Source organism: Vicugna pacos, chromosome 27 (genome assembly GCF_048564905.1).
Source record: "Vicugna pacos chromosome 27, VicPac4, whole genome shotgun sequence".
Taxonomy (NCBI): Eukaryota; Metazoa; Chordata; class Mammalia; order Artiodactyla; family Camelidae; genus Vicugna; species Vicugna pacos.
Genome location: NC_133013.1, coordinates 9,099,800 through 9,122,245, shown reverse-complemented (window position 1 = coordinate 9,122,245; position 22,446 = coordinate 9,099,800). Strand labels below are relative to the sequence as shown.

General features: G+C 37.1%; 1 protein-coding gene across 2 annotated transcripts in view; it reads left to right on the top strand.

Annotated features, from left to right (window-relative positions):
- The window catches only part of LRRC28 (leucine rich repeat containing 28), a 102,454-nt gene that overhangs the window by 46,427 nt on the left and 33,581 nt on the right, over positions 1–22,446 (top strand). For both annotated transcript variants that reach the window (XM_015245477.3, XM_031691879.2), the window contains exons 6-7: positions 9,342–9,548; positions 22,146–22,248. In XM_015245477.3, coding sequence (XP_015100963.1) covers positions 9,342–9,548; positions 22,146–22,248 — 310 coding nt within the window. The remainder of the gene's footprint in view (positions 1–9,341; positions 9,549–22,145; positions 22,249–22,446) is intronic.

The following is a 22,446-nucleotide window of genomic DNA, read 5'->3' as shown; positions in this document are numbered from 1 at the left end:
TTTGATGTTCCTTAAAAACTTCTTTTAGTATGTTGCTTACGATAGACAAATGCATAAATAGATTTTCTCAGTGAGTTTTCTTGTATTGTCAGTTTTATTCTCCATTGTGATTATCTGTTATTAAACATAACCTGCCACACATTCAGTTATGAATATATAAGCAAGCCCACCTTACGACTGTGAACAGTTTCGTCTTATACTAGAAGACTCTGCATAGTTTATTACTAAGGGTATTAAAATTTTTATTTGTGAGTCCATGTTTCATTCACAAACCATTATCCCTTGGAAACAGTATAATTGGTGAATAAATTCCAGGGTAAGTCTCCTAAACCTGTTTAATTCATGGTGCCCTTGAAATACGTTATGGTCCTGCTATCATAGCAGGGTACAGGTGCAAGTAAGTATGAAACTGCAATGGAATATGGTAAGAGTGAAGGTGGGAGAAGTATGCTGGTACTGTTTGAGCCCCACAAATTGTCAGTCCTTATTCTGTCATGATGTGAACCAAATTCAGGCTATTTCTGAACCGTCAGTTGGACCAATTAAAGAAAGGATTTGTTTTTTCCAAACTGGATAGACATGGTTATACCTTCCCAGATGTGAAAAGGGTGTAATACCTAAACAAATATACCCAGATTCTAAAATCATTAAGTCAAATCATTGTTAATTTCTTCAAAATTATAAGCATATGTTAAAGACATACTTATTCCAACAGTACTCTGTGGTTTATCTCCTGATAGAGTTTATAAATAGTCCCAAAACCAAGAAAGCATCATTGTTTTATGAGTGCCCCTGAACTGTCATCGAACATATTCAACATATGTTATTCTGAGGATGCCAATCTTGTTTAAACCTTTACAAATTTTTCTCTTTTTGACTTGCCTTCAGAGTTTGAGACATGTTGTTCTCAGTAAAATTGGTGGTGACAAATCCTTATCCTTTTTAGGGTGGATATGATTTCTAGTATCCATGAAGTACTTCTGTATCAAGATCTTAAGGCAATTCCAAAACAGGAATTTCAGATAATATGAAGGAAAACATATAACTGGATTTGCTTTACTGGATGATAACCTTGAAGGACAGTATTTATTTGCTTATCTAACTTCTGAAATTCTTGCTGAAATTTTAGGCACATTATTTTATAGTCATTCTTTGTAAGTTATGTACATTGTATATATTTCTCTGAAATTTTATCAACTCTAGCAAATCATACACAAGAGTTTGAAAACGGTAACAGACAGGGGCCTATTAAGTGTGTGAGTAGCTGGTCTTCTGTCAGTAATCTCTTTTATCTCATAGAATACTCTCATCAGGTTTACAGAGATAATTGTAAGGATGCGGGGAAACTTAAATTACTTTCAGTATGCAACAAACTTCTGGCAGTCTTGGATTTCACATTTCCTTTTTCAACAATTTGTGAGTTGTCTCAATGTTCCACAACAGATTTGAGTCATAAATTGTGAGGCTTTTGTGCAGCTGCAAGTCCGGTCTGTGGTTGCTTAACAAGTGAGACAATTTAAGAGTTTAAGGGGTTCATTAATTAATTCAAAGAGTATTTACTGAGCACCTACCTTGAGTCAGACACTGCTCGGTGCTAGGGGTATAGCAGTAAGGAAGACAGTTGAAGCCCCTGCTCTTATTGACATTTATTTTCTAGTGGGAGGCAGAGGCTATGCTTCAAATGTCAATAAATTTAAAAAATAATTAAAGATTGCAGTAAATGCAGGGAAGTAAATAAAGGAGATGCTATCATTGAGAAAGAAGGGTCCTGTTTAATTAGAAAGTCCGAAAAGGTAATTGTGAAAATGTGATAGTGAATTTCTGGAAGACAAGAACGAGCCCGCAGTCTGAGGAACTAGGCAGAGAACATTGCTGGCAGAGGCAACAGCAGCTTCAAAGGCTCTGCAGGAAAGAGTTACTTGACACTTTCTTGGGCCAGAAAGGAGGACGGAGTAACTGGATTGTAGTGAGTGGATCAGCAGGCCAGGGCTGATCAGGGGACCTTATCTGCTAGTAAGATGATGTTTAAGATTTTATTCATGTGCAGAGTTTGGTACAGGAAAGGAATACGATCTGTGTTTTAGTATCACTTTGGCCTGTGTGTAGGAAATGGACTGGAAGGGGCCAGAATGGAAGTAAGAAGACCTGTTAGAGAGGCTGTTGAGTGAGTTCAGGCAGGAGAGGATAGTGGTGCTTAGCTCAGCGTGGTAACAGTGGAGGAGAGAGAAGACAGATTGGGCACGTATTTTGCAGTGTGGCCTGTCGTGGGGCACTCAACAGCCTTTGTTCTCTGTTTGTCTCTACCTGTAGAGGAAATGACAAGTTACAGTGGTGTTGTCAGCTTTGATCATTACCCAGTCCAAAAAATATCATTCATAAAATAAGAGAGTTTATTACATACTTCTTTTAATTTAATAGAAAATTATTTTAAAGGTTTTGAGGGGTGAACTTTCCTCGCCTGCTCTGTGAGCGTGTTTCAACCCACATGTGGAAACCATACCATTTCTTGGCAGGCCGTTTATTTGCAGAGTGCAGTTTGGATTGAAAAAGACAAGTAAATAATTCAGTGTTAAAGGATTTTAATTCTCACATCAGATAAACAGGATAAACTGCTTCTTAAGGAGATATTAATTTAGCTGTTTTTTTTTTAGTTTAGCTAGGATTTGAGCCCGGTTGTCACAAGTAGTATCTTAGAGGTTGCATTGTTTGATAACTGCAGTTAACTCAAGGGTACGTGACATCTATGTGCTGCTGTGATCTCGTCTTCAAAATGGACTGATTCAGTTGAATCTGAGTTGGTTTTAATTTTTTATTTGACCAAGAAAGGTAGTCCTTATTTTCTGAAAGATACCTGTCTCGTAAGAACACCTTTTTCTTTGTTAGACATATATGTAATGTGTTCTTAATTGTTTGTGATAAAAACTGCATCAAGTAAAAAGATACTTATATTTAGAATTTATGTTTAGAATATTATATAGTATGATGAGCTGAAAAATTTGAAATAAATACTTACTGATTTTCTGCCATGTACTGTTGAATGATATGGGGTATTTCATTTAATCACTTGAGACGTGTTATTCTGGTTTTTTTTACAGATGATTTTTTAATTAACATCAAACCAACAATCTTAATATTTGAGTAAATAACCCAGAGTTGCACAGCTGATGGTTTGAACCTATTTCTACATATACCAGAATATGTACCTTCCACAGCCCAATCAAGAGAAAGAGAATGAATATAGAGACACTTACTGTATATAGAATGGGACTTGTCTGACATTGAAACAGTGTCTTTTATTTCTCTATATGCTCTCCCTAACCCAGTGTGCTTTGGAGCTCAAATTAGAGCTGTTTTTAGCGGTACCGGAAAAAGCCAGTACTTGAAAACATCAAGCCTTGTTATTGACTCTCTGTGGTCACTGGCTTGGCATGGAGTGGGTGGCTTCCTTCCCATTCCCATTTAAATTTTAGGTTAGGTCAGTGTGCATCAGCAGAGAATGATGATTTAAAGGGGACTTACTGTTTTTTCATTTGAAATTGGCACTCTACTGTTATTTTTATGCTTAGTCTAAGTACTTGCTATGTGGCAGTAATGAAATCGTTTTCAGGATATTCTATAAGTAGCTGAAAAGTTAAGGTATTGTGTATTTAGCATAAAAGTAAACAATGCAAACAGCTGGAAGTTAGGATTATTCTAGGCACAGTAAGGAAGTAAAGTATCCCAACTGATGTTTTACTCCCTGGGAAGTAGTGTGGTGACCCAGAGACCAGCTGAAAAGAGTAGGAGTCTACTAGTATTCCAAAAAGAATGCGTTGTAACTTTACATCAGTTACATTAATTTCAAGATGGCATAGCAATAAATATTTTTTGAAGGTGTCAGTAAGCTAATTAATAAAATTAATTATAAATAATTTTATTAAAAAGAAACATAATACCATCTTGAAAAAAAGACTTCAAAAATACAAGTAACACATTATTAGAATTAAAAACAGCTAAGAACTGATTTAATTATATGAATTTATACCAAGAGTAATTATTCAGATTTACAATGTTCAGATAATCAGTATATGGAAGTTTTAAATATACATGTTTAATTTATATGTTATATTTAATAGAAATGTTATTTTTAGCTTTTAGAAAGAATTTTTTTGGAAATAATTTTTGTGCTACTGCTTTTATTTTTTAGCATACAGGACAGTTCATCCTTTCAAGTTACGTAACCTCCATCACAATCAAATATAGAAGAGTTCCAGCACCCCCCACAATTCCTTTATGCCCTTACGCCAGCCTTCATACACACCCTGCCAGGCCCTGAAACTACTATTCTATTTTCTTTCTGTAGTTTTGCCTTTTCCAGAATAGCATATAAATGGAACCATACATAAGTACCCTTTGAGTCTGGCTTCTTCCACTTAGCATAATGCATTTGAGATTAAACTGTGTTGTTACGTGTATATATAGTTTAGTCCTTTTTATTACTCAGTCATAGTTGTGAATTCCTTAGGATTTTCTACTAAGGAATATGTCATCCGTGAATAAAGAAAGCTTTACTTCTTTTCCAATCTTGATGCTTTTTGTTAATTTGTTTTGCCTTGTTGCATTTGCTAGAACCTCGAGTAGAGAGAGTGGACCTTCCTGTCATGTTCCTGATCTAACAGGGAAAGCAGTCAGTCAGTCACAGTTAAATATGATCTCAGCTCTAGGTATTCTGTAGATGCTCATTATTGGGTTGAGGAAGCTACCTTTTGTTCCTAGTTTATTGAAATTTTTTATCATTAGTGGGTTTTTGGATTTTTGTGAAATGGTTTTTCTGATCTGTTGAGATGATCATGTAGTTTTCATCCTTCTGTAACCATGTATACTGCATTGATTTTTCAGATTTTAAATAAGCCTTAATAACAAGCATAAATCCCACTTGTTCATGTTGTATAATTACTTTTATATGTTGCTACCTTTTGTTTGCTAATATTTTAAGAATTTTTACATTTATGTTCACGATGAGTACTGGTTTATAGACTTCTTTATATTGTGATGTTTTCTGTGTGACTTTAGTATCAGGGTAGTATTGCCTCAGAGAATGAGTTGGGATGTTTCCCCTCCTGTTTTCTAAAAGAGCTTATGAAGAACTGGTATTATTGCTTCTATAAATATTTAATGGAATTCACCAGTAAAGCCATTTGGGCCTGGGCTTTTCTTTGTGGGAAGCTTTTAAATTACTAATTGAATTTTTCTACTTCTAATACGTTTATTCAGATTTTTAATGACTTTGTGAATTAGGTTTGGTAATTTTGTGTTTTTCTAAGAATATGTTCATTTCATCTAAGTTGCTAATTTGTTGGAATAAATTTGTTCATAGTACACCCTTACAGTCTTCTAAATTTCTGAATAGTTGATGGTGATATCCCACCTTTTATTCCCAATTTTGATAATTTATGTTTTCACTCTCTGATTGTGTGTAAATGAAGGAATGAAAGTGTATATGTATGTATATATGTACGTATTTAGATCAGTCTAGCCAAAGTCTTATAAATTTTCTTGATCTCTTTAAAGAACCAAGTTTTGTTTTTCCTTTTTTTCTGTCTTTTTCTGATTTCTGTTTCATTGATCTCCACTATACTTTTTATTATTTCTTTTCTTTTGCTTTTGCTTACTTTGGATTTAATTTTTGCTACTTTTTCTCATTTCTTAAGGTGGAAGCTTAGGTAAGGAATTGGAGAACTTTCTTTTCTTATATAGATATTTAAAGCTTTAAATTTTGCATTACATACTTTCTTACCTATTTCTCATAAATAAATATTGATATATTGTACAAGTATTTTCACTTGATCTTATATAAATCTTTGACTCTATTGTTTTCTAAAAATGTACTTTCCATCAGCTGAACTTAACAAGTATATTTTTAAATTTTGTTGGAATAAAGATACCATATATAGTCTTATATTTGTGGCCTGTTATAAAATGGTCATGAAAATTATGTTTAATTCACTACACCTGAGAAGCTATTTAATTTTATTTCTCTTTCCCAAATACTTTCATAGGATGACAAAATCGTTAATTTTCCAAACATATTATATATAGTATTCCATTCAGTATTGTAACTAGAATAATAATTAGCTCAGATTTTTTTCTAACAAATGAAAAGGCCTATATATTAAGCTACTTAGGCAAAATGTCCTTTTGTTACCTTTGTTCATTTAATATATGCAGTCCTACATGTTTCAGATTTAATAAAATGGTTTTTTATTCATCACATATAAGAAATAAGAAATGTCAGCTGTTCTTTCCTCTTCCCATTCCTTAGTACTTTGGCTTTTGGTGCTGACAATATGTGTTCTCCTTTTCTTTGTCAAAAGTGTTATTAATTTTAATATCTGAAAATGTGTACGTATCTGTCAAAGCACAGTGTGAATATTGATCTGTTAAAAAGTAAATCATCAAGTTATAGAAAGTTTAAATTCATAACATGTTATTTCCCCATTTCATAATACAATGATGCAATACTGAATTAAAATGGTGGTCAATGCATTAGTAATTTTTGCAGCCAAGTCAAAACACTTCTTTACACATATAATTATTTTTGAAATAAAGATGAAAATAATTTATTTTGCTTACTCCCATGAGATTTTGATGCATTTTTCAAATTCCTTTAAGTAAGTGGCTTATAGATACTATAATTCAGAAGTATTGATGCAATTTAAATTTTTTTCTACAAATAGATACGTGCTTAGCACTGACGTCACCATACTTAGAGTATAAGGGTGTAGAAACTTTTAAATTATCTTTGATTGTTTTCCTCTTTCACCATTTTCCATTTCCAATCAAACATACCCTCTTTTTTTCTTAAAATATCTCTGGAATTTACCGTCAAACTGTCACACCTCACACTGGCTCTGTTTTCATCAAATGTCTACTTGTTTTTCCAGCCTACAGTCTCTTTCCATTTCATTGCTTTCTGCACATTTACCATTCTGATATTTCCAAAGAGTCCTTTCATCCTTTGAGAATCTTCAGGAAGTGTTACACTCTCACTGTAGTGATCCCAGACTTCTTTACCCAGTGTTCTCATACCCAGACATCCATGTCTCCACCAGACCCTCTGTATTGAACTTATTTTCTGCTCTTTTCCCATCAGTATCTTTGGTACTTGTTGGGTCTCAAATAGTCCATTGTGCACGCTGTATTTATTTTTTCACTTACATACCTTTACTCATGCTTTCAACCCCATCCCCAGGCCTGGCTTGAAATGCTATATCCATTTTCCTTTTGACCTATTTTGAGTTCTCATCTCCTTGAATAAATTTTGCGAAAGCTTCTCCAGCTCTTCATCTTACTCTTCTTCTTCTAAGCTCCTATCACTCAGTGTCTCTTATATGTAATTCTCAACGACAGAGACCTTGCCACATTCTTCTCTCAACACCTGACCCCATGGTGTGTAAGCTGATTGGCTGCATTTCTGTCCCATTTTACCTCCATAATAACTTTACAAAGTGAGGCCAGAAAGATTTTTTATTTCTTTTTATTCAATTCTAAAACATGGTTTTTCTCTCAGCTCCCTTACCCTGACACACTCCAAATCAGAAGCAATTTTTTATCTAAAATAGATAGGCAGGCAGTCTTAGCTAGAGGAAATACTGTGCTAATAGAGCCAAGAGAGAGACCGACTCCCATGTACATCACTAGGCGCGCACAGAACAAAACTTCCTTGCAGAGTCACATACTGTTCACTGAATCCTGCCTACTGTCTTCAAATATATATTTGCTCAGTATTGGGGAAATTAGAAAATACAGTGTGAGCTTCCTACCACAAATCCCTTCTAAATATTAGACAAATAACTAAAAATTAATATATTTTTGCACTTATATTACTTTTATTGAAAATTGTTATTAAAAATGCTTCTGTTAAGAGTAAGTCTATAACAAAGACTGGCAAACTTTTTCTGTAAATTGTGAGATACTAAATATTTTTAGGCTTTGCAGGCCACATATGGTCTCTGTCACATATATATCTTTTTGCTCTAATTGTTGTTGTTGGGTTTTACCACCCTTTCAAAATAAAAAACTAGTCTTAGCTTGTGGTTAGTACAAAAGTGGGCCATCAGCCAGATTTTGCCTGTAAGCCATAGTTTGCCAAGCCGTTTGCTCTTAAGAAAAGCTAATCTGTGTAATTGGATATCCAAGAGGGCAGATTTTCTCTCCAGTAGGGAAGACATTGCTCATGCTCATTCTAATTCAAACCCTGAACAAACTGGAATGTGCCCAGCAGGGTGCGTTCATGTGGCAGGAGTATGAAAAACCCTAATCTAAGAGGAGTGGCTTGTGGAGTAGGGTCAGGTTAGAGAAGGCTGAGAGATGACATTACAGTGGGCTTCAACACGGAAGGTCTGTGATATGAGAGAAGTCGGCTTGTCCTACAGAGTGCTCCCTGTAGAGCCTTGAGTGCAGTGTGCTGTCCTGGGACAGAGTAATGGCCTCCTCTAGAGACTGGTTAGCAGGACTTCCTCTGCTCTGAGAGGCTTCATGGTGATTTCTTTTAGAAGAATAGAGTACCTTATGAAGAACTTCCCCACCTTCAGACTTGGTGATTTGCTGTATGAGACAGGGACATAATTGTACTCACCGTGGAACAGTTTACAACTATGGACATCAATGATGGGGGAATATTGGAGTAAATGGAAGGATTTCATTTGGGTGGAATTAAAGTAAATCTTCATAGGATATGTACAGTTTGAGTGGGTTTTTAAAGAAGGAACCACATGGCTGGACAACATCTAAAAATACTACCTTACCATAATTTTATTTTATTATTATGATCTTTACCATGGTGAGAATTCCAAAAGACATCCTAATTCTTCATCCAGAGATTTCCTATTTAGTTCACATGAATAAAGTATGCTTACCTTGATACTATAATTTATATTTTCAAGTCTCCTACCATCTACTTAGAAAGTAAAACCACCAAAGTAGCAAGAATCAGGTGCCATGAAATGACTGTAATTGTTCTTCTGTCACCTTTGCAACAACTTTCAATTCATCAGACAGCAGAAGCCATAATAACAGACCTCTAGCTCAGAGTCACTGCTTGATGTTTCTCCTTTTTCCAGGCCAGCACTTTTCTCCTTTTAAAAAAATTCAGGCAGGCTAATTTAAAGATACCTACCTAGATTGCATTATTTGCATATTAGACTTGAATTTTGCACTTCAGCATTCATGTCTATGGAAAGAGCTGCAGCTACTATTTTTATTTGGTTGAACTGTTACAGTATTGATTAATTTTATTTAATTTATTTAATTAATTCATTTAATCAGGATGCAATTTATCTTAATTTTGATTTTGGTTGTAGAGGTTGGCGATTTGAAGGAGCTGCAGACACTAGACATTTCTACCAATCGTTTGCTAACTTTACCCGAGAGGCTTCACCTGTGCCTTTCTCTGCAGTACCTCACCGTGGACCGAAATCGTCTATGGTGTGTGCCCCGCCATCTTTGCCAGCTGCCCAGCCTCAATGAGCTCTCCATGGCTGGAAACCGTCTTGCATTTTTGCCACTTGGTAAGTAATCATGTGTAAATGGTAAAGCAAAACAGCTAGAGAACAAGATGGGAAGCCTTTCTTTCCTCGACTAGGAAGGATTAGTTTCCTTCATTCTCTTTATCTTGATGCTCCTCTAAATCCATTTTTGCAGTCAACAAAGCATCATTCCCAGTTAACAAAGTTTGTTTCAGTTAGGGATTTCATATTTTAAAAAAGAAATCTGTGCTAAAAGTTTGTTTAGAGACATGAGGTACGTAAGCGATATGAGGTGATTTACTCAGAGAAAGGAATTAAAATATATGTATATATAATATATAAACATATAACATATATATAACTGTAAAATTGACAGTGGGTATTGAGCAATATGAAAGAATAGCTACTGTACAAACATCTGCTTAGATGTTGACTTTCGTGTAGAAACAATTTTATTCGGTATCCTAATGATTAGTATTGCCAGATAACCAGACTAGAAAATTTGAAGACTTTAAAATTGACTGAACTGCCTCCTGAGCTAGAAACGTCACTCTGGACAATAAATAACATACTATGCCCTATAGATTTCTGTAGCTGGCCCATTTTAATATAAGATGTTAAAGAACATAGGCCTGTGATAAAACAATGCATTTATTTGCACTGAGATTGAATTATTTTGTTAACTTATAAGAAACAAAACTGCCATTAAAGAAAATAAAATTGAAGCCCCACAGAACTCTATAAACTGTCAGAAAAAGCATCATATGCTTTTATTCATAAAAGCATTTTTATAATGAATAATTTATCTCTGAGGGCAATGAAGTGAATAATTTACTAGTCCCTGAAAGGAAATACTTTCCAACATAATACAGTTCACATATTATTTGCAGTTAAAAATCTCTTCAAGAAAACTTGAAAATCCTGGGAGGCATGAAAATCAATTTGATCAATAATAAATAATTATCCAGTTTAAGAAGATTACTTTTCTATAAATATAATTAAATTCTATACTTAAAAAATCAAGAAAAGAAAGTAAAACCATTTCAGAAGCAAGCTACATTTCTAAGAAATCAGAGCTTTCTTTCAAGTGAGGAAATGATCAAATAAAAATAGATTTTAGAAAATAAATATACCCGCTGCATAACCCACAGGTTGTAGAACAATCAGAGTGGACAAGCGTCAGGTCACAGGTCTGAAGATACAGATTCTAGACTGATTCTACCACTTTATAGAGCATTACCTGGAGTAAATCACCAAAACGTCTCTGAGCTTCATTTTCCTTATCTGTAAACTGGAAATAAGAACATTTATCCTGCTTACTTTAGAGTCATTTTGAAGTTGAATAAGATAGCTTTTTTTTTTTTCAGTCTTGGGCCATCTCACTCCCCTGGTCATTTGCCGCTCATCCCTACCTGTTGTTTCGCCAGTGACATAGCCAAGCTCGTGCTGTTGTGGCAGTGGTGTTGGGGGAAGAGGGGTAGCCATTCCAGTAGGAGCCTGACCACTGTTCACATTTGGGGTGTCCAGGAGTGACATCATGTGTCACGCCTGATGATTACAGCAGCAGATGGCCTGAGTGGCAGTGGTGGTCTTGGTGGTAGCAGTGGCTGTTGGGTAGAGGGTGGATCCACCACACCTCGCCTGGCTGCCCCTCTTCTTTGGGCCCTCACTTACGCAGTGGAGAGTCTTCTCTGCGCACTGTGCTAAGTGCTGGTGTGGCTGGGAGGTGGGCTTCTCTTCTAAAGCACTCAGTGTTCAGTGGTGAGGAGAGCCTTAGAGGTTAGTTTCCGTCTCCAGGTCTCTTGTCACCCGCAAAGCCTTGCCTCTGTGCTAGGAGAGGCTTTCCTTTGTGAACTGGTTAATATATTATCAAAGGGCGTGAGAGGCAAGAGGGCCTGTGCTGGGCTCTGAGGAGGGTCCCTCCCACCATTCGAGGTGACCACAGCTCTCAAGCCTGAGGCCATGGGCCGCCCAGGATATGGAAGCAGCTCCCACACACCCCTGGGTGCCACCTCAGCTCACAAGGTTCACAACCCTGGCAGGACGCAGGCCTGTGGGCAGGTTTTACTTCACTACAGAAAGACACACGAACAAGAGGATGCCGAGGCAGGTCATGCAGTGAGAAGGAGACAGGCTGCCTGAAGCAGTGCTCGGCCCTGATCTCAGACTGGATTCCTTAAGAACAGCAGGAGCAAAGGCAAGTGTTGGTGGCTTAGCTGAGCTTTGTAAAGAAATGGATAAGACAAGCAGAGGGCTGCAGTGTGAGGTTTCCCAAAGAGGGCTTCAGGAGATCAGAGACAGCATTTTCTGTGAAGACGAAGAAATTGAAGCTGACAGAAATATCAGCAATCTTCCCAGCCTCATTGTGGTTTATGATTTTTGGATTTTGATGCCACCGAAGGTGGATTTGGAAAGGCAATTCAGTTAAGTCTTTAGGAAGAAAATAATTAAATCCATAGCTCTCCTTCCGTGGAGTTTGTGTACTTGAAACCTTTCCTTGAACTCCTTTCTGATACACCACAGCCATTTAATGCTAAGAACTATGCCGGACAGAGTCAAGTGAGGCCTGCAGCTGCTGGCACAGCCTTTCTTCAGAGAAGTGAACTGTTCTTGGAAACTTAGCAAGTAGGGATGTCTCTTGACAGCAGTTAGGAGATGCGATGTATATACACATACACACAGCTGAAGTTTTCAAATAGAAGGTTCCTGTGTTTAACCATGATTCTACCGCACAATGTAAGAACTTGAAAGTTTATGAATTGGATGCTTAAATATCTCTGCCTGTGATGGGAGGTAGGAATCTTATTTTAGGGAGCTACTTACTGAATTCAGTTTCTTGCTAGGGATGTTTGACTTAGGAGAAAAGCAGCTTTTAATGGGGCTCCTTAAAGGAATGTCAGATTACAGCCTCTTCAGAAATCAACTGCAGAAGCTATAGTAAGGATGACTTAAATCACCTGTAATGCTATCTAAATCATCAACAGTCTTGAAGTGTGTTCTTTTTAAGATGAAAAGATGTATCAAGAAAGGAGGATGCTCCTGTTACAACTGTGCAATGACAGCTGAGTGACAGATTAGTCTACACACAGAAATTTGTTCCCACCAGTGACTATCAGTGAGGAGGAGGGGAAATTAATTGCTTGAGCCTCGTGCTATGAGATTTAATAGAGGCCTTAAAATGTGAATATTTGTTGTCGATTCAGTATAGTTCTGTGGACTGAATAGCTCATAGAGCTGTGACTCACCTCTGGGCTTCTGAAAATTTGGAAAATACAAAGAAAAGGTTTTTCTTTAAGGCTTTTTTACTAGGTATTCCTGGTTTCCCTTGCATAGTTAATAAGCCATTATTCACTACTGTTTGCAACTTATTTAATGTTAAATAATAGATGTAAGTCCTATGAGGCTGCCCATCTACAAGCTGACTATGAAAGCATTCTTTAGCCCCCAGGAAGTGCTGTGTCAGCTAAAATCAGTGTCAGTAACTTCTGTAGTTTAAGAGAATGAGAAAACAAATTTGTCCCCACGTTAACAGGGGGATTTTTTGAGTGTTCATTTAGAAAACAGTGAATGAATTCTTGGCATATGACTTTGAGATTTACAGAATTTCCTGGTGTGTAAACTACCACGTAGTAAATCCAGGGGTTAGTAAGAAAATAGCTTCCTACTAATGGGAAATTATTTTGTTTCTTAATCAGTCCCAGAGTTGTTGTTCCTTGGACATTCTAGTAGTGAAGTGTTTATTTTCTCAGGAGGAGTTATTCTGTGTGCCAGGGACTTGTACTGTGAGTGAAATGAGAGCTCCTGTATTGCTGTAACTTTGATAAGGATTTAAAACTTTCCTTTTTGTCACATAACAGGAGATCACTCCAGTTTTTTAGAGTAGGAATTTGATACCTTGTGTAGGAAAAAAAAAGTTTATGCCAAGTATTGGTGCAGTTTTAGAAACTAGTTTGTAGGCATTTTCAAAACCCATGCTGAAATCCCTTCTCTTGATGCAAATGGCATATAAAAGACACAAATCTTTAACTGCACTTGTTTTTTCTATTGCTTCTTGTTCCTGCTTTCTCTGTATCTGCTTAGAAAGTCAGGAGAAGGATTGCTGTTTACTATTTTTTAAGAAAATATTTGAGTGCAGTGAAACTATTCGAACTTCAACTCCAGTAAGAAAGCCAGATGGAAACCAGTTAATAATTCCTTAATCTCTGACTTAGAGATGAATGTAAACTGTATTTTACTGAACCATGGAATGTGTTTGATCTGCAGTTGGAAGGAGTACTGCCTTGAGGTCATTGTTTGATGGGAATAATTTGCAAAGTTTATAGCTTTAAATACATCTCAGTGCTAAAAAGTTTGCTCTAGTACAGACCAGAAGTCCCAGAGGTTGGAATTAGTCCTGTGTTTCCGCAGAAGGTATCTCGACTGCTTTTCAAGGAGGGACCCAAATGTGCCACTAAAATCGTGTTCTGTAGGGATGGTCGGGCAGATCTCTAATCAAAGACATAATGAAAAAGGAGAAAAGAAAGGCTTGAAAACAAGGTTCAAAAAGCTAGTAGTGGGAAGAAATGGGAGAGAATTACTCTGTTATTAAAGTTCATATAGACCCTGTTTCAGGAGCAAAGTTATAACTCCAGAATGCATATTTCTTTAAGAAAAATAGAGCTCCTTTCTGAGCTCTTTTTGCAAGTATTTATAACTTGGTGCTGCTTACCCATCTAACTTTTTTCCACTGTCTTAATGACTACCCCTGCTGTATTTTAATTTTTTCATCATATCAGTCCTTTACTTTTGCCTTAAGGTTTTCTTAGGGCATTAACAGGATTATTTATTATGACTGAGTTAACTGGGTTACTTAATATGGCCTGTGCAGCGTGGGCAAACATTAACCATACCATGCTAATGTGTGAAGAGAAAAGCTCACCCAAAGTGAGCTATAAAGGGAGAAATACATTTTTCTCTAAGTTTTGGAGTATGATTTAGGGGTAGGGAGTGATTAATAGGAGAAAGTGAACCCTGTTTTCCTCAAATATCAGTTATTTTAGAAAAGAACTGTTGCTCACTCTTAAAAAGGTACAGATGTGAAAGCTAAAAAAATAAGTAGTGTGAGGGCTAGATTCATGAGCAGAATCTTTGCCAGCAAAGTTTTTGTTAATTTCGTTTCTTACATAAAGTGACAACAATGTGCAGTGCAAGGGAAGTCTGGAAGATGTTGTCAGTTGACTTCAAAGCAAGAATCTGGAATTTCTGTCAGTCATAGTTTTTTGAAAAGCCCTTAAATTTAGGGGAAGGGAGAACAGGTCCAAGTCCAGCTGAGCAAGAGCTGAAGGTAAGATGCAGAGTGAAGACATTGTGCTCTCCACGCTGGCTGCCGTGGTGCTGGAAGGGTTGCTGCCGTAATCCCCAAGTCTGTGCCAGACAGTCAGCATGAAGCCTCCTCCTCTAGGATCTTCCCTGAAGGATTTTTTGGTATTTTTTGAAATTGCTGCCCTAAATCTGTAAGTCAGAACTACCTCACCAGTTATCTGATCTTTTAAAAGAAGCAAAAGTGTATTTTGTTCATCATTTGTCTCCTTGGCAGCATCTCCTGACATCACACCTGGATGTTTGGGCACATTATCAGTCCTCAGGTACCCATTGCACCCATGCAACCTGCTAGGTAGGATCACTTCCTACATTATGTGGGAGTGCCCTGGTTATATGGAAGTGATCTGTTAAGGGAGGTTGTCTAACTAAGATGGTGATGAAGCAGGCAGGCATGCTTTTTAATTCCAGCTCAGCCATTTAATAGCTGGTGATCTTGGGCTTGGAAAGGCTGTTACATTTACCTAAGTCTCAGCAGTGGGGTAATACTAATTAATACCTACTTCATAGCACTATTGTAAGAATTAAATAAGAGCTGTTTAAAATACTTATATCACTCGTAAATACTACATAAGCATGCAGTCAATACAAACTACTTTTATTGTTTCACTGGACTGTGAAAGAGGGTTGGGACAGAGTTTGTCTTTACTTTTGTACCTTAAGCACCTGGCACAGTGTCTGGCCCATTGCTTGTAATAATTTCTTTGTTACCTGAATTGTGCAACACAAATAGAGATGCTGATGTTTGAATATTTAAACCAGCTGTGGAGGAAGCCTTCAGCCATTCAAATTCATTAAAATCAATTTATTTTAATTTAATAGTTGCTGATGATCTCCTTTGTGTAAAGCATCTTAATAAATTATAGTTCACTGTGAAATCTTATTTGGTAAAAGTTGAATAGATCAGAAAGAATATGCTTATGTAAAATATTTAATGGAGTGTGAATGTGTATATGTGTGTATAGCACTTTAAAAATTTTATTTTTCTGAAAAAGTAGTCTAAAAGTTTTGTTTGCTTAAAAAACTAAAAACAGACTTAACCATATGATCCAGCAATCCCACTCCTGGGCATATATCCAGAGGAAACTCTAATTTGAAAAGATATGTGCACCCCAATATTCATAGCAGCACTGTTTACAATAGCCAAGACATAGAAGCAACTAAAATGTCCATCAACAGATAAGTGTATAAAGAAGATGTGGTTATATATACAGTGCAATGTTACTCAGCAATAAAAAAGAATGAAATAATGCCATTTGCAGCAACATGGATGGACCTGGAGATTGTCATACTAAGTGAAATAAACCAGAAAGAAAAAGAAACATACCATATGGTACCATTTATATGTGAAATCTTAAAAAAAAAATGAGACAAGTGAACTTATTTACAAAACAGAAACACAGACATAGAAAACAAAATTGTGGTTACTGGGGTGGGGGAGGGGAGGGGTAGAAGGATAAATTGGAAGTTTGGGATTTGCAGATATTAACTACTATATATAAAATAGATGAACAATAAGGTTCTTCTATATAGCACAGGAAACTATATTTAATACCTTATAATAGCCTCTAATGAAAAAGAATATGGAAAGGGATTTATATGTGTGTGTGTGTGTGTGTATGCGTATGCGTAATTGAATCACTATGCTGAACACCAGAAATGAATACAACATTGTAAACTGACTTAAATATACTTAAATAAAATAAAAGTTTTCTTTATAAAGTGCATCATGTAAGTAATTTAATTAGTTTTAAACATTATTTTGGAATACATTGTAAATTATTCTGACTTCATTGTGAAGAAACCCAGACTTTATAGTAATTAAAAATATAATTATGATTAATAATATATCAGATTTATTGAACTATGATATTGATATAACATTGATAGAGCATTCCAAACAACCTACTTTGGTCTGTTGCTTTCATGTTGTGGTTTCCATTACCCTATCATTTTGTTAAAGAGAATATACATCATACACCATTTGGTAAAATAAATGAGTTTCGTGCTGGTCAGTGTGCAGTAAACGGATCCTATCTGGTCCGGCCCATGCCATCATTCTATGCTTGCTTCTACAGTATGGTAAAAGAGCAACAGCCTAGACACACAGGAGTTTTTTATTCCATCCTTACCGTGTGCACTGCATATGCCAGGGCCTTGAAGTTAAAAAAAAAAAAAGAAGAATTGGAGTTTGTGCAGGGCAGCTAGCTTTCGCTAATTTTTAAGTAACAATACTTTGATCTGGAGTCTGGAAGGAAACAAAAGGGAAGCATTTTAGGCACAGTACAGCACTTTAAAAAGCCACATGAAAAAGTTCTTTGTTGCTTTAGCATCTATGCAGATGGACAGCTTCCTTACTTTATAAAGTTCACATACTGAGCAATTTTTTCACAGGAACTTTAAAAAATATTACTACATGATACATTTATTGAAAAGTATCAGTATATTAAAATTAATAGAAGGAAGAAAAGAAACCAGCTCATTAGCTAGTAGATGAATGGTCTCTTCCAAAGTTAGTTATTGAGTGAAGATTTTCTGTTTTAAGAGTAAAAGAAATATCTCAAAGCTTTTCTCATGCAGCAAGTACTTGTATTTCAGCCTCATTATGATTAAAAATGCCATTGCATTGTGCTTGGGGGTTTGCCAGCCAATGGCTTTTTGGCCATGGGCACACTTCAGGAGGCTGTCACAGCACTGCCTGTACAGCGTGTGACCTTGCTGGGTGTTTAGGTGTGTCAGCCTGGCCAGCAGGCTGTGCTGTGTCAGCTAAAGCAAGAGTTGCCTGGTGCTCTTTAGAATCCTACACTCTCTTTTGTGATCTTCTGTTTATATTCAGAAGAGAGAAGTAAAAGACTAAGATGTATTGAGTACCAATTACTATACAACAGATCAAGCTTGGCATTATATACATTGTTAAATCTTCATAACAAGCCTATGACATTGGCATTGTTACCTTCATTTCACAGACGCAGTTAACAAGCTTGGAGCATTTAGTTCAGAGAGCCAGGATTCAGACTCAGTTCTGACTCCAAAGCCCACTACATGTAATTTCAGTACTGCTTTTACTCTGTATATGAAATTGTGTTATTTGCAAAGTTTAAAGGTCTGTATTAAATACTCATGTCTGTGTGGTATTTTACTAGCTAATGTATAATAGATTTGAGCATAGCTGATTCATGTTTTCTTTCAGCTTCAGTAGGAAATAGTCCATTCCATCATGGGCATATATAAAAAGTTACATTCCCCAGGGGAGGGTATAGCTCAAGTGGTAGAGTGCATGCTCAGCATGCACAAGGTCCTGGGTTCAGTCCCCATACCTCCTCTAAAAATAAAGAAAGAAATAAGCCTAATTCTCTCCCTCCCCCCACAAAAAATAAATAAATAAATATTTAAAAAATTACATTCCCCATACAAAGTAATCAGGAGGTACAGTCAGAAATCCCTGGAATATTGAAAACCAGAGATGAGATCTAAAACAAATAGCATTTTAAAATCATCAACTCTTTATTTTTTTTCCCTATAAAACTAGGATAGGAAAGGAAACTAAACCAACTTTAACTTTGTATTATGATCTTTGCACGTAGCCTCATTTACTTTGCACAAGCTCTTCTGTGTATATTAGAGGAGAGAGGCGTTTCCTCTGTCATGTCCCATTTTGTGTCCTTGGCTCGAAGAGATGAATCATTGTCTCTAGAGGCTATTGCCTCCAACTCTTTTCTGTGCAATTAAAGTATAGAAAAGAGTACCTTTTGCTGCATGCCAAAGAGAATTCTCTCTTAATTGGCCTTCTACTGTAGGCCACACTTCCAAATATGTCACTAGTAATGAGAATAATAACTGCCATATATTGAAGAAGGCTGTGTGCCAAGAATTGTGCTTGATAATTTATAAACTTTGTAGGTACTTCTCACTAAAATTAAGGGACAGCATTATTTCCCCCTTTATACAGATGAGGAAACTGAGGAACACATTTAGTAAATAGAAGAACAAGAATTCAAATCCAAGTTTTCTTACTCTAAGACTGTGTTCCTGCTCCATTAATTGGTATCCTACACTCCTTACTGCTGCATAAACTCAAGTAAAGAAATCTTCCCTCGAGACCCCTATGGGCTCTGACAAGCAGACTCTGGGATGAGAGCTCATTTGTACTTTTATCAATGTAGTATCCTTTTTTTTTTAATTCCAGACTTTTCTATATGCTTTTAAAGTCTGAAGATTTCTATATGTGATGAAAGGATTTGTCTGTATATCAAAGGAGTTGTGAGGAAGTAGGACTCCCATAGTATGAGCACATCCAGCGCTCAGGTCCTGGTTTCCAAACACCGTATCCCATTAAAAGGAATTAAGGCGCCTTGGAGAAGTAATTGATTTCAGGGCTAGAGCAAGGAAAAATATAAGCTGATATTGGAATATCTTGTGGTGCCAGAAAGTAGAGAGATACTTTAAAAAGGATAAAAACTTGTTGAAAGAACATAAGGGCCAACCTTAAGTGCTCCTAATTGCCAGAACTGGGAGATTTTAACCAACACAGTAAACAATAATGGTATTGGGTTTTAGTCTTTAAAATAAAATAAATATTCATGAATGCATACTGATAAAAAAAATCAAATAAATAAATGGGGAAGAAGGATGGCTCTTTCTTACAGTAGAATTTTGTTGGAGCAGGCAGATAACTAGATATGAGCAGAGAAAGGGGCATGGGCCAAATGGCAGGAAACCATACATCTTATAAACAGTGGGGGGCTTTGGGCAGATGAAAAAAAGCAGGAACCTCCAAACTGACAGGAAACTACACATTTTAGGGTGATAAATAAGGGTCCTGGAGGCAGACAAAAGTAGGGAAAGGTGGAAATCTCTCATGTCCAAAATAAAATCTTTTGCTCATTATGCCTTCATTGCAATAAAATTAGCCTTGCAGATAAGAAGTACCCATTGTGCACTGACGTCATTGACACTTCTGATCCAGACTAAATAAGGACAAAACTCCCTCCTCCCCTGGGGAAGGTGGAGCTGGGATAAAAATCAGGAAATAGGACCCCAAACCCCTCCCTCCCCAGTGAATATTTTGCCCATTCATTTTTATACCCCGTGTAACCAGCATGCCAAAGAAACTCAGGGCAGCTACTCATCTGAGTCTGCCTGCTCTCCCCTTGAGAGTGTACTATCACATAATAAATTCTCACTTAGCATCTCGTCTCTGAATTTTTTCTGTGATGAGACAAGAACCCACTCTCTGGAGTAACAATTTCAGTTAATAAGTGTAGGCAGAAAGATGGTAATAGAAAATCACTACTAAATAAATACCATGTAATAGTTGTTGCAAACAAGATGCATTGGTGCATGCTAAAATTAACGGGAGGAACAGTCTTGGGGCAGTAGGGATCTGAAGACTTGACCTGGGGCTTGGAGGAGCTGCTTCCAAAATGTTTCACTCACATGGCTGTTGGCTGGAGGCCTCATTTCCCCTCCAGTAAAGCTGCTGGAGGGCCCTCATTACAAAGGAGTTGTCTTTGGAAAGAGTAATCAAGGGAGACAGCAAAGAGGAAGCCGCAATGCCTTGTGTGACTGACTGTCTGAAATCCTAACAGCATTCCTGCCTATTCTGTTTATTAGATACCTTAAAACCACCACATTGGGAAAGGGTATCTCTAGCCAGTAGCCCAGTAATTCTTTTTTCTGCCTAAGAGTTGCCACTTCCCCTTCTGTTGCTTGTTTCCCGTGCTCCCAATTTTGGTTCCTCTTTTTGTAACTTGCTCCGGTGCTAGTCCTGGGCAAGATAATTGTGATAGGACTTGCAGTGGAAAAGAGGAGGTAATGTTAACCCTTCCCTACTGTCTTCTATGATGAACCCTTCCTTACCTCAGCTATGTATTACCCACCTCCCTCTTAATGTAACCAATTGTCAAAAACCCATTTGTGAAACCATACGACTTTATACAAGCCTCTCTAATAGCAGTAATCATATTGTATTACAGTTATCATTTTTCATGTCTGTCCTCAATATCATATTCACATCTATATCCCCAAGGCCTACTGTAGTGCCTAAAAGGTTCTTAATGGGTAAATGAGTTTTCTTTTGAAATGTAGATATGCTTCAGAACCTCCTAATTTAGTTCTCTGGGCCTTTGTCTTTCCTAAACCATAGAAGGAGGGGAGAAAAGATATCTTCCAGCCTATTGCCTATTTCCTATTTTCACAAGCAGAACTATAGAAAACTGTTCAAAAATTATGGTCTTGCTTCAGGGGGCAGAGAGTTGGCAGGGCTACTGAGGACTCTGTTGTGCACCTCCTTGACAATGAAGACAAATAGTCCTACCCCATGAATGACAGGACTGGAAAGGAAAGCTGGTCAAACATATCCTGGGCAGCACACAGTGGACGGGAGGGGATGACCTTGACACTTGGAAGGTCTCTGCTGCCTGTGTCGGTCAGACATCACCTCCAGTACTCTGTGCCATTGTTTCCTTATTGAATCCTCCTCCGGTCTTTGCTCCACCTCATCACTTGCCCCGTTACTTCTGGGAAACATCTAGATTCTACCTCTTGCTAGCAGCTTGCTCCTCTCGCAGACTCTTCATTTTGGTCCCCCTTTCTCACCTCTTCCCATTCCTAGTACAAACCCATTCCAGCCCTACTCCCTGGCCTGCAGGTCTGATCCATCCATTTGTACCTTCATACCTCACTGGGGACTGGGACTTGGGGTTCCCTTTGCTTCTTCCTCCTACTGCAGCCATGGGCAGTTCCATCCATTCCCACATCCACCTGGCTGCTGAGGTCCCAGCCTAACCAGGGCCTGATCCCCAGGCCTCCCTCACTCTCCTCCCATCTTTCTGCCCAGGGGAGGTGAGACACAGTGAATCTCGATATAAGAGCAGAACTAGGCTTTTGTAGACTGAGCTGCCAACTTAGTTTGTGTAGCACTTTTTCCTGGAAATATATGAAACTAAATGACCTATAACAAACTTTATTCTTAAATAAAAATTGTTTATTAAAAGTCATAGAATATTTATGTGGTGAGGAAATTTAATAATATTCCCAAGGTTCATTTTATAGTTTAAACAATCAAGGTTCAGTTGGGTTGAGTAATTTTGCAGCACTCATGTTTTCTAATGTAGAATCTCATATTGCAACTGACATAATTTCACACCTAGCGTTAAATCTACAACATTTTTTGCTTCCAGAGCAGAAATTTTGAATTATTGTAATATTGTGTGTTAAGGTTTACATTTCACATTATATTGGTGCATTATAGGAGTTACAGCGCTTTTCTTTCTAATCCAGATTTAGGTCGATCTCGAGAACTACAGTATGTGTACGTGGATAACAACATTCACCTGAAAGGCTTGCCTTCCTATCTGTACAACAAAGTCATCGGGTGCAGTGGGTAAGGCTGCTTTCACATTTCACACTATCACTCAGTGCTTTTGCTGGTTTTGCTTCTGCTCCATTATTGGTCCTGATAAAACTCATATACACTACTTTTAATAATCCTGTTCAGTTTTGCCTTTCGTCTTAATGTGCTAAACCAAATACCCTTAGAAGCCAAGAAATGTTGAGCAAGCAATTGAGAGTATTGTACTTG